Source organism: Gavialis gangeticus, unplaced genomic scaffold, assembly GCF_001723915.1.
Source record: "Gavialis gangeticus isolate Ggan-Ray unplaced genomic scaffold, GavGan_comp1, whole genome shotgun sequence".
NCBI classification, from domain to species: domain Eukaryota; kingdom Metazoa; phylum Chordata; order Crocodylia; family Gavialidae; genus Gavialis; species Gavialis gangeticus.
The window spans coordinates 82,152,463-82,167,992 of NW_017728993.1; the positions used below are offsets into that span (position 1 = coordinate 82,152,463).

The 15,530-nt window shown below is 36.5% G+C and overlaps 1 protein-coding gene across 7 annotated transcripts in view; it reads right to left on the bottom strand.

Annotated features, from left to right (window-relative positions):
• Positions 1 to 15,530, bottom strand: part of NTNG1 (netrin G1) — a 392,694-nt gene that overhangs the window by 66,960 nt on the left and 310,204 nt on the right. For 3 of the 7 annotated variants that reach the window (XM_019502087.1, XM_019502083.1, XM_019502084.1), the window contains exon 7: positions 4,762 to 4,827. The exons of 2 other annotated variants lie outside the window; for them this stretch is intronic. In XM_019502087.1, coding sequence (XP_019357632.1) covers positions 4,762 to 4,827 — 66 coding nt within the window. Of the gene's footprint in view, positions 1 to 2,700; positions 2,761 to 4,761; positions 4,828 to 15,530 lie in introns of all 7 variants that reach the window. 2 more of the 7 variants (XM_019502086.1, XM_019502089.1) reach the window with 1 other exon arrangement.

Consider the following 15,530-nt stretch of genomic DNA (forward strand, 5'->3'; position numbering starts at 1 on the left):
CAAGGGCTTTCTTCATAAAGAGGTGATAATATAGCTGATGATATTACTTCTAAGATAGCAAGGAGGAATCAAGAAAATGATTGTGATATGACCTTCCAAAAGTATTACTGAGAAAATGTTAAAATTATAGTTATAACATGTTGTGGTAAAGCTGAAAGATAATAAAGCCTTTCAAAGCAGGATAAATAAAGCTGATATTAACTGATTACATTCCTGTAACAGTAACTTGCTACAAGGTACAGTTTAGGCGAAGGAAACACCTCCTGTAGTTATCAGAGACTCAGTCTGACACATACACAGATGTATATACGAGCTAGTTATAGTAGTAGACAACTATACGTTTGTATTTGTTGCATTAATGACAAAGAAAACTAACACACATATCTTTTGAACTTGGTCACATTCATGTGGACTTCACCACTTTGTTACAGTGAGATCACTTTTTACTGCATATGAAATATTTATGTTAGGACAGCTATGTTAAGATTTAGGTGAAGATTTGTGCACATTGGTCATTACATTAATAAAGTGTTACATGAGATGGAAGTACAACAGGTAATCTCAGAAACAGTTTAACTGATCAAGGATTAGCTGTAGTGGAAAGTTAAAATGACTAAACATTGTTGACATACAACAGTTTTTATTTTATTGGTCAATAAGGTAATTAAAATAATGAAGATGCTGCTTTGGCCTGTAAAGTCCCTTTTATATCACTCTTTTTGCAATGGCAGTGTAAAGGAGCCTCCTGCAGCTCATAGAAATTGTTACCACAGATCAGTATAGCACGTTATACAGAACTGTATCCTATATCATGCCACCTGGGAAGTTAATACATGACACCACTGTTAACTGTTTACTCTCCTACCCAGCTTAAGAACTTGTGAATTACCCTAACCAGCACACAGAAAGGCCAGAAGATGACATAATGACCTCCTTATCAAAATTGGCTGAAACACAATTTTAACTTCCTATACACATGTTTGTCTGCCGGTCAAACCAAACTTTCCATCAAAGGCAAAGCCCTACAACCACTGATACAGAGGAAAAAAGGTGGCAAAAGCTAGGGTACTAATAGTCTAACAAGAACAACAAAAGGCAACAATTTACAAGGTTGGCAAACAATGCTTTCAGGTTTGAGTACCACATATCAGAAAAGACATGAACAAATTGAAGACAGATTAAAGCTGAGTAACAATAAATGGTAAATGGTTTGGAAAATTAAAGCTCAGAGGAAAGGTTAAGATAGCTGGGTATGTTTAATGTTGAGAAAAGGACAGCAAAGATACCCAAGGCTAGATTTGATAACCATCTCTCTGAATGATTCAGGAATTGTCAAATCCCTTGCCAAGATGCAGAGGGTCAGGCTTTATGAACCATTAGATTTGTTTTCCAATGAAACCATTTGATGGAGATAATCCATCCAAAATTGCAAAACTCAAGGTTATAATTGCATTTTAAAGGAGACAAAAATAATGCCAAACATTGATCATTTTATTCTCATATTTCTTCCACTTTACTATGAGGAAATGCCTGTGTGCATTCACATTTTTTAAATGACAGGTCCTGCTCAGACTTTGATACATGACCAGTGAAACTGTTACATGAAACAATTATAAAAGTATAGGAAAGAGAACCAAAAATTTGAAACAAAGACATTCATTGGGTGATGCTTGAGACACGTCTTGGTTCCAGATTTTAATTAAAAACTATAAAATTATTTCAAGGAACAGGATTTAAAAGAGACCTAAAATGATTAGTTTTGTTTTGTGTTTTTTTTCATTTCCTAACTAATCTCCTTCCCTTGTCCTCACCTATACAAGCGAAAGACAAACAAATTAGATTTTCAGTGTAACCTTAGCAATAACTTGTTTCATAACAAACAGTATGGCTCATTATCATCATTTTTATTGAACAGGTCAAACTAAGTTCAATTTTTTGTTAATAAATCTATACCTTATCAACTTCAATTTCATGAATAATGAAGTAGTGACAACAAGAAGCATGGAAAACTAAACATCTTTTATATATACTCTATAGAGATAAACAGATGAGGGAACGACAAATGGGAATTTTTTTTCTAACAGACATCAGACTGTGAATGACATGTAGCTGCCAAAGCTTGTCGGTAAGTCATTAAGGCAATAATGATAACCTTTCAATATGCCAATATAATTCCACTCTTTTTATAAAAACATTGAAATATCAGGTCAAGTGTAATACAATGCATGCCTATAAATGAAATGTATTCAGCATTAAAGCAAAATAAAGATGTATGACATACTTACAGTGGAACAGATAGAAGACTTAGGATACGGACAAATGAACCTTTACATATTGCCTGCCCTCAGCTAGTTGGTTTATGTATCCTCATTTATAGTCTATGTAAATTAGTGACAAAAATAAAACATACTAGTTTTCTAAACAACAACATGAGCTGGCATATACGTAGTCACATTTAATTCCTTAAAAACAATACTTCACTATGTTATATATAAGCGGAATAGGAAGTATATTTTTTCTGCTCTTTGCTATCTATGGCTGTATGTTCTCTGTGATACTGAAAGCTTCTATTTTTGTCAACAAACATGTCTCAGCAATAAGCTGATAGGTACACTTCACAGATATTCTAGATTCATACAGTGCAATGTTTTCACAACACATAACACTATGAGATCACTGTATGAATCCAAGAATTCCTACCTCTCTTGTGGTTTGCAACTTGAACAGAAGAAACAGTTGACAAAGCTAATTTGGGAGCAACTGGATAGGTTTAAAAAAATGAACAGTAAATTAGAAAGGTATCACACAAGAACAAATCAAAAGCTTAAAAAGGAAACACAAATCACTAAATTTTAATTAGCTTAACAGGCTTATTCTGAAAGTAAAAGCTGGTACTGAGATGAAAATGGGTGAAACACTGTCAATGGTTTAGATATCAGAGATGATAATGTGAAATGTCTTAAAGACAGAATGGAGAAAGTGTCTTATAACTCTTTTCTTTGTTCTTAATTGGCTCTGGGTTAGATGTTACCTCCTAAACCCATGATTGCTCACTATATAGAAAGAACAATGGTGGCCTTATCAAATTTATGTTCATGTGTTCTGTCCTAACTTGGCCAAAAAGAAAACTACACTGATAAAATAATATTCAAAAAAAGGCTTAGTGCTGTAATAAGGGTCCTTTAATGCTATACTTTAAATACATGACTCCAGTATTTTAGTTCTGATAAATATTAAATTCCATTACAATATGCTGCCAATATGTTATCTCAAACACAAAATCTTTGAAGTATTGTGTGCTTCGTGTTCTCTCATAAAAGGTAAAAGCTAAATTAATAATGTGTTTTTGGATGGAACAATGCATAATCTTACAATCTTCACAATCTTGCATTGTGAAGTGATGTTAAGTTTTAGATCCCTTTTAGTATACTTTGTGAAAGTATGAAATCCATTGAAAATGTTTAATTTATAAAGTATGTAATTAATGTAAACTAAAATATACTGTTAACCCTTATAGAAAGCAGGTCACAAGGAGCAGATGGAGATGCCTAGGAAATATAACATGACATAGTTGATTATGATGATTCTGTTAGTAACATAAACATCTGGAATAGTCTCAATTTCATCAGTATGATTCCAGAGTAATACTGCAGTCCTTCCAATCTAACTTCAGAAAAAATTGCTAATACATTTATTTAGCTTAGCAGCTATTTCCTGGATCCCCCTTTTTGCTCATTTCCTCCTCCATCTGTATTCATTAGAGCTGAAAAAGAACATCTTGTGTATAAAAACATAGCAAGCTTTAGGCCAAAGTTTTGCAATATTTTTGGGGGGTGGGGGGGGAGTGACGAGGAGGGATGGGACGACAGGGAAAGGGTGCAAGTCAAGGAAATTTCATGTTAAATAATGAAGGGTTTTATATCTGATTCATTGCTATTTGTAGAATAGAAACTAGTATGAACACAAATTACACTGCATTTTAATTTATGTTTTATTACGCATCCTGGAAAATCTCTCTATCCCTTTCTGCAGTAATCATCATGCCACTGTCTGTCAATAATCATTTTTTGTGCCCCTGGAATTTAGATGTAGAAAATTGCACTAGAGATTCCAGAGAGATTGCTGTGACTATTAGAGGAAATGTAACTTATAAAGCACAAAGAATACTACTAGAAACAGCTCTTCTGTGACCTGACATGCTAAAAATGGAGAAAAGCAGATTCTGAAAAATACAGTATATGCAATTGTTAAAAGGAATTCCAGGAAACTATGCTTCTGCAAACCCCACAGAACTGTCTTGCTCTATTCAGCTGAGTTCTGACTATAAGCTAAAATAACATTCATTTCACTTAAGAAAACAAAGTGGAAGAGAAACATGAAGAAATGGATTTGATGTAGACAATGGAAATCTCTGGCACTCCAAGATCTTGACACTTACTCATCATGCAAACTGTGATGTCTGTACAATTTTGGGTTTCTCTGGGAAGATGCATTCAATTTCATCTAGAAGAGTGCTTACAACTTTGGTGCTTGCTTTTCCATTTTTTTTTTTGCCACAGGGTTTCCAGTGCACAAGGAAACCTTTTCCATGAAAGGATTTGTTTTATGATAACTCTCCACAAATTGTTTCTGACAGAATAACATCTCTTAGTACCAAGAGAAAAACTAGATGAATTAGTATTGTTATTGTCATTCACAAGTGGGGTTTTATGAAAGCAATTTAAGTCATTTTAGATCAGTAGGAATTTTACAGAATCCTACCTTGATTTGGTTTAGAAACCTCAAGGGAAGAAATATTCGGCCATATCCTATCAAACTTTGGAGGATCTGCATGCATCAGGAAAAATTAGGATTTGTTATTTTCATCTGTGATACTGTTCTAAACAGACAAGTGTATGGACAAAGACATAAACCACAAACAGCTGCTACTGGACTCGTCTTTGATGCACTTGAACAGTACATGACTCCCACACTGAACAAGAACAAGCAATTGATGATTCCCAAAACACTGAATGGACATTAACTACTGCGTGTGTGTGCAGCAATCTGTATTTCATCACTTTAAATATTAAGGGTATAAAGATGTGTGCTTATATAAATAAATGTATATATTTATATAAATAAATGCAAGGCTATAAATGTTAGATGTGAGAAGTTCTAACAAGCATATCCCCTTATTGTTCATATTTTTATACATATTTTAAACATAACTTTGGAAAGTAAGATGACAATATCAGACAAATGCAAATTTCTCACCGGAACATGAATTTTGGAGATGTTAGAACGACAAGCACTGAGACTGAGTTAATTTTCTGCTATGAGCAAGTTATATTTACTAGGGGAGTGTGTTTCCTTTTATCTTGCATCTTTGTATATTGTATCTATTTCCCATTGTCTCATCAGTGTATTGTACAGTGTGATTTACTTACAAATAAACAGAATACATTTTTTCTTAAAGTTATGGGATAATGTGCTCCCTCTACTCTATATGTGAAGAGGTTTTGTCTATCCAGCAAGTAAAAAATGAGTTATGGAATCTTACTGCCCCTTCCCTTCTGGCTATGTAGGGGCTAAGGGATATCTAATGGTTAGGAGGTGCAGAGGCAGGTCATATTTGGGCTCTGGTTTGGGAGACAGAATTTAAACTCTGCTCTTTAAGTCATAACCTCTCTCTCTGCTATTCAGCAGCTCACGTACTCTCAGGCATGTCGTCTAAAGCATAGTTGGGTTTATGATATGCTAGGGATGCTGCACATGTTGCTGCCTTTTATTTGGAGCTGAGAAGGAATATTTCCCTCACTCCCAGACTGGCAGAGGCGAGTTTAGTTTCTTTGCTGCCTTCTTGGAGATTCAGCTGGGTGGGTAAGATTAGGTTAAATTTAGAAGGTGTGAAGGGGCCATAATAAAATTTTTCATTGGAGCCTAGTTCCATAATAAACTGAAGCTGGAAATTGTCTTAAGAAAAGGCTCTCAAGGAATCTGAGAAAAAGGAGGCTGGGGCTTCTATCATGTGATGCAGAATGAACATGACCTCTATTTTCACCTGTATCCTCCTAGCCCTTATGTGTGTACAATTAGCACCCCTATAGCCCTATCAGAAGAGAGTGGTGGAATCACAGCAAGGGTTTGAGCCTGGCTGGAAGGCTCATTCATCTCGTATATGCCGAAATGATTAAGGAAAGAATGATTACTTGCACTACGATTTATTGTTTGGCATTTTTCCGACTGAGTAGACAATGTTGTGGCTAATTAAACCATATCTACTGCATCTTGTTTTGCTTCCTGGATGGCCAGAACAATGGAAAAGATTTCTGAACAAGTTGTCTGGAATGAGTATATGCTCTTGATCAGATTCACCAATTCTTTCATATATGAAGTTCCTGGATGTAGCCAATAGACAAGGAAGGATGCAAGAGTGAATGGGTAAGATAAAGGATATTTAAGACCTGAGGCAGAGTGATCACCACAGGACATGATAAAAGATGAAATAAAATTCCATGTGCCTCTAAGACCAGATTTTCTTTTTCTAAAATACTGACTGATCTGTCTTTGGTAAAGGTCCTTCAAATCCAAAAGAATAAATGATTTCCTTATATTTTTCACCAAAACTATGGCTGTAAGTACATGTTGCATTTGTCCTGGGAGAAAGTGTTTTGTCCTATGACTTTACAGATGTACAATCCATCATCCTGCTTCAAGTCCTGCTAAAGCATGCAGGATAAAATAACTTTGTCCTGGAGTATTGTGGTATGCATCTGTAAGGTGATCTTGGGTCATTCCCAGGACAAACTGGTCAAGACGTGTGCTCTTCCCAGCAACTACTGATGGAGGAGCAGCAATGCAACTTGGAAGGATGATGTGTGTAAATGACTGTTTCTCCTGTTTTGATTCAAGTCAAACCTCATGACAATCAGGACCATGTCAAATATGATGTCTATTTCCAGCCAGGCTTTTTTTGAATCACTTCTAATTAATCTAAAGATCTTAAGGGACTGTGAAATAGGCATACTCTGCATGTTAAAATCATGAACTCTGAGCAAAGAGGAGAAGCATTCCCTGTCTTGCTCACTGTCTGGATATCGCTCAACCCTTTTACTCTCTTATCTATTTATAATGACTAACTTACATTCCATATAGGAAATGGTATCATAGGTAGCCATGAACTGAAATGACCCATTACCAGCACTAAAGCAGCATATTCCAGCAAAACTATGTAAAGCATTTAAGACTAACCCTACTGAATATCTACCAGTGAATAAATTCTAGTACCTATCCCAATAATCAGAGAAATTCTTACTTTGAAATTACTGATCACATGACAAGAGCTCAACGTCTTTTACATTTTTCTCAGAAATCTTGCTAACAGAAGTACAGGATGTTAGAATTCAAGCTTTTTTTAGTTTATGAAAGCTTGCCTCAGAAAACCTATTTAAACTACGTCTAGTACATAGGAGGCGAATCAGCGTAAAAACTCCCTTGACCTTTCAAATTAATTTACAGTGAGATGAGTCTCCTCAAAAGAAAAGAATATTTATTTGTACTGAAGCTTCTTTTGTCATCTTTTCTGACAATGTTGAAATAATTTTGAATAGTGTTAATGTGCTTGGAGCCTACCAAGCTTTTAAGTGGAAATACCCAAAGTGGGCAGCTCTTTTGTGGCTGAGCTCTTTTGGTCATGTAACTGATATACCAACACATTCAGTTTTTCTAATCTTTCTTTCACTTTTAAGATAATCTTGTTTGTTCACTGCACAGTGAAGAGAGGTTTTATTTTTTACATTTCAATTTATTTAAGGAACAGACAGCCCCTAAGATTTTCAGTTTCATTAGAAGTGAAACTTTTTGTCCTCAAGGCAAAATTTTTCCATTTTTTTTGGATATAATTTTCATTGTTCTTTGTAAGACTCACACCTCAAAAGACTATAGACTCTCACCCCTATCATCTGGTATAATTATTATGAAATAAAGTGTGCTTTATTCTGGAATAGAATATCCACACTCTTGAGAATTCTAACATTAGCATAAAAAAATGTTAAGTTGTACTGGTTTTGGTATTCATTGGACAATAGTATGTGATTATAGAAGTCAGTACTGTAATGAGGGGTAGGCATCTGCGGCCCGGCCCCAGATGCCCACTTGGAGACAGTGCACAAACTGCAGCTGCTGCTGCTGCCAAAGACATACGTGTGCCCCAAATGGCCACTTAAGAGGGGGCATCCAAACGGCAGCAGCTGTTGCTGCTGGACCAGCTGCTACCGCTGCCATCCAGGGCCCAGCCTCTGGTAGTCAGACCACTGATCTAAGTTGTCCTATCTTGTGTATATTTAAATACATGGAAATAAATTCTACAATTTAAGCTTTTAATCCTGCAAGATTATTTTGTTATGTATTTTATTCTATCTTTTGTCAGTATACACTATGGCTACCATCCTGTAATTGTGCATTTTCCTGTGTAATTAAGTTATCTCTTACCTGAATGGTCTAAAAGCTTGTGAGTCATCAAAGGGCCCTTTTGGAGAATAATCCTGAAATCTAGCTATTGGAGCAGATAAGTCATCCTTTGTAGACACACCAGTCAAATCCTTTATACAGGAGGGGCATTTAATAGTCATTTGTTGGCAGTAATTTGCAAAAAAAATCTCTCTCTTCTTGAGCTGATGCCTGTAAGACCTTATCTACAGGAGGAAACAGACTAGAATAGTTATTGCAGAGTAAGCTATTCCAGAGCAGCAACTTGTGTGGATGTTGCATTCCAGAAAAAAAGGCACTTTATTTCAGAATTCTTCAGAATAATTATGCCATGGTGAAAGGCAGGGTAGGCCAGCACTTTAGAGACTAACTGTTTTGGAGGGGTATAAGCTTTTGTATGTAACAATCTATTTCACCAGATACTAATAAATGCTGGAGTAATTATTATGGATGATGGTTACTACTGTTCTGGAATTGAAGTCTCAAATGTACATTTTGCCACATTTTAAAAGTTCAGTACTAAAGGCACCTTTAGAGAAGTGTGATACAGGTAGTTTAGCAGACAATATATCTTAAGTGTATTTTGAAAATAACATGATTTCTACACTCCTGGTTAATATTGTACCAAATCCAGTTACATATAGACAAAGCATTCCTGGAACATCTCTTGCTCAGGTGGCAAGGAAAAACTACTGCATGGTGCTTAACAACTGTATAACCATTCCATTGGCCTCTTTGTTAAAAAAAAGGTTGAAATATGTATCAAATGGCTTTTGGAAATCAGAATCTGGGCCCATTAGTAGGTTATATGCCTCAGTTTGTGAGTCCTAACCGTGCATCACATGTAGGTCTTAAACTTTCAAACAGCTCTTATATTTTTTTAAATAAAAAGGTATGAGGTATTGAAGAGATTGAATTAAATTGAATGTTTCATTTAAAACGGTGTCAAACTCCACTGGCCCCACAGCTGGATAAGTTGTACAGGGCTGGTCCTGAGCCAGATGGGACTCACAGACTGGTCTTGCATTCCAGCCCTGGAGTGGGCACTGTAAGCTGCACAGTTCTATTCCAGCCACTCCAAGGCTATGCAGCACAGTCCTGGAGCTGCTGCCACTGTGGGGTTATTGACACAGCCTTGAAGCCAGAGCTGATAAAGGGCTGTTCTGCACGACTCAGGAGCTGGAGTTGCTGCTGCCACCAGGCAGGGCAGCACAGCCTCAGAACTGCCACTACCATGCAGCTGTGTAGCACAGTCCCAGAGCTGTACTGCCACAGGACTGTGCAGCATGTCCCAGGAGCCCAAGACCGGCTGCCATGTGCAGTACAGTCCCAGAGAGTCAGGTGTCTGCTCTTTTTCTATCCTGTTCACGGTGGCTGCTCTGTAGCTCTGGGATGTGAGTTGGAATGGGCATCCCATGTAGTTCATGGGGCCATCTGGCATGCTCTGCATGCTGCCTGTGGGTTAGTCTGAAAACCACAGGCGATACTGGGGGGGCAAATGATATGGCTTCATGGGCTGAATTTGGCCCATAGTCTGCATGTTTGACACCCCTGATTTCCTTCCAAATGGTAGTAAATATCTGAGCATTTTTACATGTGCTCCAGGGGTGGAGGGCGCTTTAATTAGAGCAGTTCCAAGAGCAGCATCTCGTGCATCACCGTCCCTGTGCTTCAAAATGGCTGTAGGGGCACTTGAACTAAAGTGCATCAAACAAGCTTTACTTAAAGCACCTCCACTGTTATTTTGAAGTACAGGGATGCTGATACATGAGGTGTGGAGGCTGCTGGAGCCATGTTAATTAGCACACTCCAGCAGACTCAACTGAGTCTGCCCTGACGCACTGTAATTACAGCATGTTGGAGCACCTCCCCTGCTTGTCTACAGGCACCCTAAGGCTTGCTCCTGTTGTTTTCTATTTTGACCAGTGGTTCTCAACCTTTTTAGGGTCAAGGCACACCTCAGAAAATACCAGAGTGTATCCAGAACAATTATTTTATTATAAAGAACTCAGACAGAGCACAACAGGTCAGAATGTTTTTTGACACTATGGATTCCTATTTTAAATCTCTGGGTTTGTCTTGTGAGTCATGTGTAGTAGGTGTTTGCACACCTAACAAATAGTGCTAATATTGTATAGCACCCTTAAAAGGATCTCATAGCACCCCAGGGTGCCACAACACTTTGGTTGAGAATTACTGATTTAGACTGCAAGAATATACAGTACATGGCTATCTCTTCATGTGTGTCTAGAATAACTAGATCTTGATCAAGGCTGGGGCTCCTTGCTGCTGATGTAATTAAAAAGAATAAAGTTATGTCATTCCTATTGAAGTCAGTGCAATATTTGCATAAGAATTGCTATGATGAATGAGCATAATTTGATCAGGTGATATTTTATCACCACTCCCTGGGAGCATACTATTAAAAGTACAATATTTCTTTTTCATTATATTTATCTCGTTAAGCTATGATATGATTACTACATACAAGCTTACTTTTGGGATGATTTTGATTGTATTACAGGTTAATTAATAGCACAATAGAGTCTAGTAAAAAACGGCAGGAATTTCCATAAAATGAGACCAAATATCCCACTTTGTTTAATATATTCTAAAAATTGATATTTAAGAAAATATCAATATAAAAATCACTATTTAAAAAAATGTTTGCCATGGCTAGCTGAACTTCTTTTTTAGTTAATGTAAGCTTTTCATACCTGTTCCTTTGTAAAAAGTATGGGACTTTGGCATAATGGTAGAGATAAGATGTTTTTTATTTTGCCTGCCAGACATAGCAGCTTTTGCAACTGTTGGAGGAAATTTGATTGGGATTAGTGATTTTTTTTTATCTGTTTATTCTCATACAAGAAGACAGAACAAGCTAGACATCTTTTTTTATAAGTATCTTCAAAAGAACCCAGTGATCTACCTGTTGAATTGTCTTAAAAATCCACTGTTTTTAACAAGCAGACTGGTTGGTCCTTTAAACTAAAGAAACATGATGACCTATTTACTATCTCCACTAGTGAGTAATTATATGAGTACAGGGTAGTCAAATACTTTTTTTAGGGAAAGAACTTCCCAGTGGAGAAGGGAAATAGTCTGTTTTTATATTTTCTTACTATTCCATTAAAGAGCTGTTAAAACTGATTTAGTAGGTATCAAAAGGCACTTTTACATGTGCTTGGATGTATCAGCAACCTTTGCTCCCATGGCTGGAGGCCCTGTCAGCTGAAAGCTCCAACCAGCTAATGGAGTTCCCAGCTGCAGGAGCCCATGGTGTGCCTACGTGGTCGGGAGCTCCGATCACTGATGCGCCTCTGAGAGACTTGACTAGCTGATGGGGTTGGGGCTTACACGGTGCACCCCATGGCTGGGAGCTCTGATCACTGATGGGGTTCCAGCTGCAGGGCTGCATGGTTACCCCTATAACTGGGCATCCCATCAGAGGGTCCCTGTGCCCCTGCAGCTGGGATCTCTGTCAGCTGATCCAGGCCCCCAGCTAGGGGAGCTCATTGTGCTCCCTCACATAGGAGCCCATATCAGGTGACCAGTGCCTCCAGCCTCAGGAGCACACGGGAGTGTCCTCTGGAGGCTGGAAGCACGGGCCACACATTCAATTAAAGGCAAGATAGGAACCAGTGACCAAGTTATAACACATATTTGCATTATAACTTTGTTGCTTATTTCTGGTTTTATCATGTCCTTACTCACATGAAGAACATGTGGCCAGGTCACTATTTAGATGAGATTAACCAGTTAACCACATCTTAAATGTCATGTGTGTCAGGGGCTTCAGACTGTGCTGTTTACTTGATGCAGAAGCATAAGGATCTCACTGTGCACTAGCGATCCTACTCAAAAGTCAGCAAGTTGGCTTGATTGCTGTAGCTGTGATGGTCCAGGAAATGTAGGAAAGGATTTTTTTGCGATTAGTTTTTACTGGACCAACTCTAAGGTAGGGAGAGCCATTGGACAAGCTTCTGGGCATCAAGCTACAACCTCTCCTATACTCCATGGGATCCACTAAAGATACAAGGAGAAGGGGAATAAAAATGGCAGGAATATGGTGTAAGAGGGGTGTAAAATACATTTCATTCTCTTTTAGTCATGTTGACCCAGATCTTCAAAGGTACTTAACATATTTGGGGCTCTGGGCCCAAAGGTATAAATTTTCTGAGGATCTGTAGTTGAAATTGTCAGGACAACCAGCACTGAACAGCTACCATGACATAGCTTAAATGTTTGCTGACTTTCTCATACTTTCTCCAGTGTCCTATCATTTGATATCTTATGTCTCATTAGCAATTAAAACAAAATCAAGAATGCAATTCCCTCTTATGCTGTAGTCAGGTAAAAAGTACTGCCAAAGGAATCTTACTGACAAGGTAGTTTCAAAAGTAGCTGGTGATGAAGACTGTTCATCAAAACAGTAGATGAGCAACAATATTAAAATGCCACTGGCTGCATTTAACTAACTGGGGGAAATAACTTTTCATATTTGTTAAAATCGGTGGATCTTATGAAAAGATTAATTCTGGTAATTAATTTTACCTTCTGCAATGCTGGTAGAACATAAATATGTCACACTAACCAGACATCTTCACCTTCAGAACTAAAAGGCTAGTTCAGTCTCGCAACTCATTCATTTCAGGAAGTGCTGAAGGTTGTAAAAAAATGTAAAATTCTAGTTGAAGTACATTTGTGATGAAATGGTATAAAAACTCGTTACATGGGATATTAGATTTTCTTCCAGATTAGTAGTTCAGGTTACTGTAATATTCTGCATAATTTATCAGAATGTTTTCCAACACAGTGATTTTATTATATGTTTTAATACATAATATTATATAAAATATAAATATATTAAATATATTATAGAAAACATAGTTTAATATATATATTTCTATTTATATGAATAAATAGAAAACTTGATTGGTAAAGGGAAAGTCAAAATACATTTATTTTCAGATTTAAAAAAATATTAAAACAAAGTGTGGTGGTGGACAAATACTGTTTATCTTGATATTACAGATAATTAATAATCACTTTTGCTAAGAAAATAATTAAACCTGGTATTCTAATCATGATTCAGGTTTGCATCACACCAAACTTGAACCTGTGTATGTTGCTGAAAACAACATCCATACAGGCTCACGATGATATTAACAGTTTTCAAGGAGCGAAATCATCTCAGACACTTATTGGCAGGATACTTTATGTTCCTAGGAAAGTTTTTCTTTATACAGTAATAGGTTAACTTAAATCACTTTAGAGAGAGATTAATAAACAAAGGCCAAATTCTGAACTTGGGAATGAAACTATATATCCTATTGAGGTAAGTGGGTATTGCATGTGTCCAGTCATTGTGAGAATTTGGCAGTATAGACAGCTCACTTTTGCAATGGCTACAGTTAAGGACAAAACATGCAGTAACTTTCACTGCTGCAGGCTCAGACCTGTAATGTGCAGAGGTGTAAATAACAGGAAAATAGAAATTTGAGTTTTTTGAGAAAAGACCATGGGAAACAGATTCATCATGTTCAAACTTCTCTAAGGAGCTTATGAGACAACTAAAAAACTGCTCAGCCTGATACTACTAGCAACACTGAAAAACACCTACTGAATCCTTTGAAGTTGAGACCTACATATTAATAGTATGGCAGTGCAACAATAGTATTTTTTTTTTACTTCTGTGTTTGCATTATTTATTATTCTAAGAGAGATTTCTGTTTGTTTGAAATTGACACAAAATAAGTAAGTCCAAAGTAAAACACAAATACCATCTGATTATCTCAATAGCATCTTGCGCCTCAATATATGGGTCTCTCTCTAAACTCTGACTCATCTGCCACCAACAGACTGTCAGAGGTGATAATCACCCACACAAAGCTATTTGCACCTCACATCAATACTATCTCATATCTAATTATACCCTTTATAACAAACTGTTTAGCACAATCAGTGAAATTGTGCTTTACAGGAATAAATCAGAAGATATAGGTTAGAAGATTATTTTTTTAATAAAGTATACAAGAAAATACTAATAACTTTTGATACCTGGTCACAGTAATGTACATCCTGATTTATTCACCTAAAACACCAACACAATTACTATAAAGTAATGTATTTTATACAATATCAACATACAAGTTGAAAGCATAACTAATCATAAAATCTACATAATATCAAAATTGTTTTGGGACTCATTAATTGCTAGCAATTTCCCCAGTATTTTTCCAGACATGTCTGAAAAATGCTGAAAAGAGCAGCACTGGAATCAAGTAGGCTGGAAATGATCAAAGAACCTATCATTTAATTGACAGACAACAGCAGGTACAAATGACCTTAATGGGAAAGCTCTAGTTTAATTTATTTTATTTTTTTTTGCTAGATGATCAGAAAGGATGTTTACTTAATGACCATTCTTTCTTTGTGTTTAAACTTTAATGATGTGCTGCTTTAATAAAAGATCCTTTGAGATCAAAAAGAATAAAGAATTATACATATATGTAAACACGTAAATGTATGTATATATTATTTTTCTTTGGGCATGCTTTGATCATAAGAGTCTTCTGGGTGTTACATGGACACCTGTTGCAATAGCATCTTCTTTGTATGCTGGCAGTTTAGTGTTCATTTTTTTCATACTAAACTGAGAAAAGCTTGAAGCATACAAAAGACCATGCCTCCAGCTCAGTGTTCACTAGCAGGCAAAAAATTGCAGCACCTCAGAATAATTTCTTGTCCCCAGATGGGGTAAGAACTCTACTGATATGAACACAAACACTGTATTAGCAGAGACAAAAGAAGAAATCATGCAGAATCCATTAAAGCAGCCGCAACTAATTCATCATTTGCTTTTATATATTGATTGTAATTGTGCTAAAATATAGTTACAACAGAATACGACCAAGAGAAGTCAAGAGATCTCTATTGTGTAAAGACAATTCTGCTATTTCTACTGTATACAAAAAAAACTTTAGAAAATTGTGCCAGTGAACTGCAACTTTTTCCCTCAGCTACTTAAAAAAAAAAAAAAAAAAAAAAAAAAAAAAAAA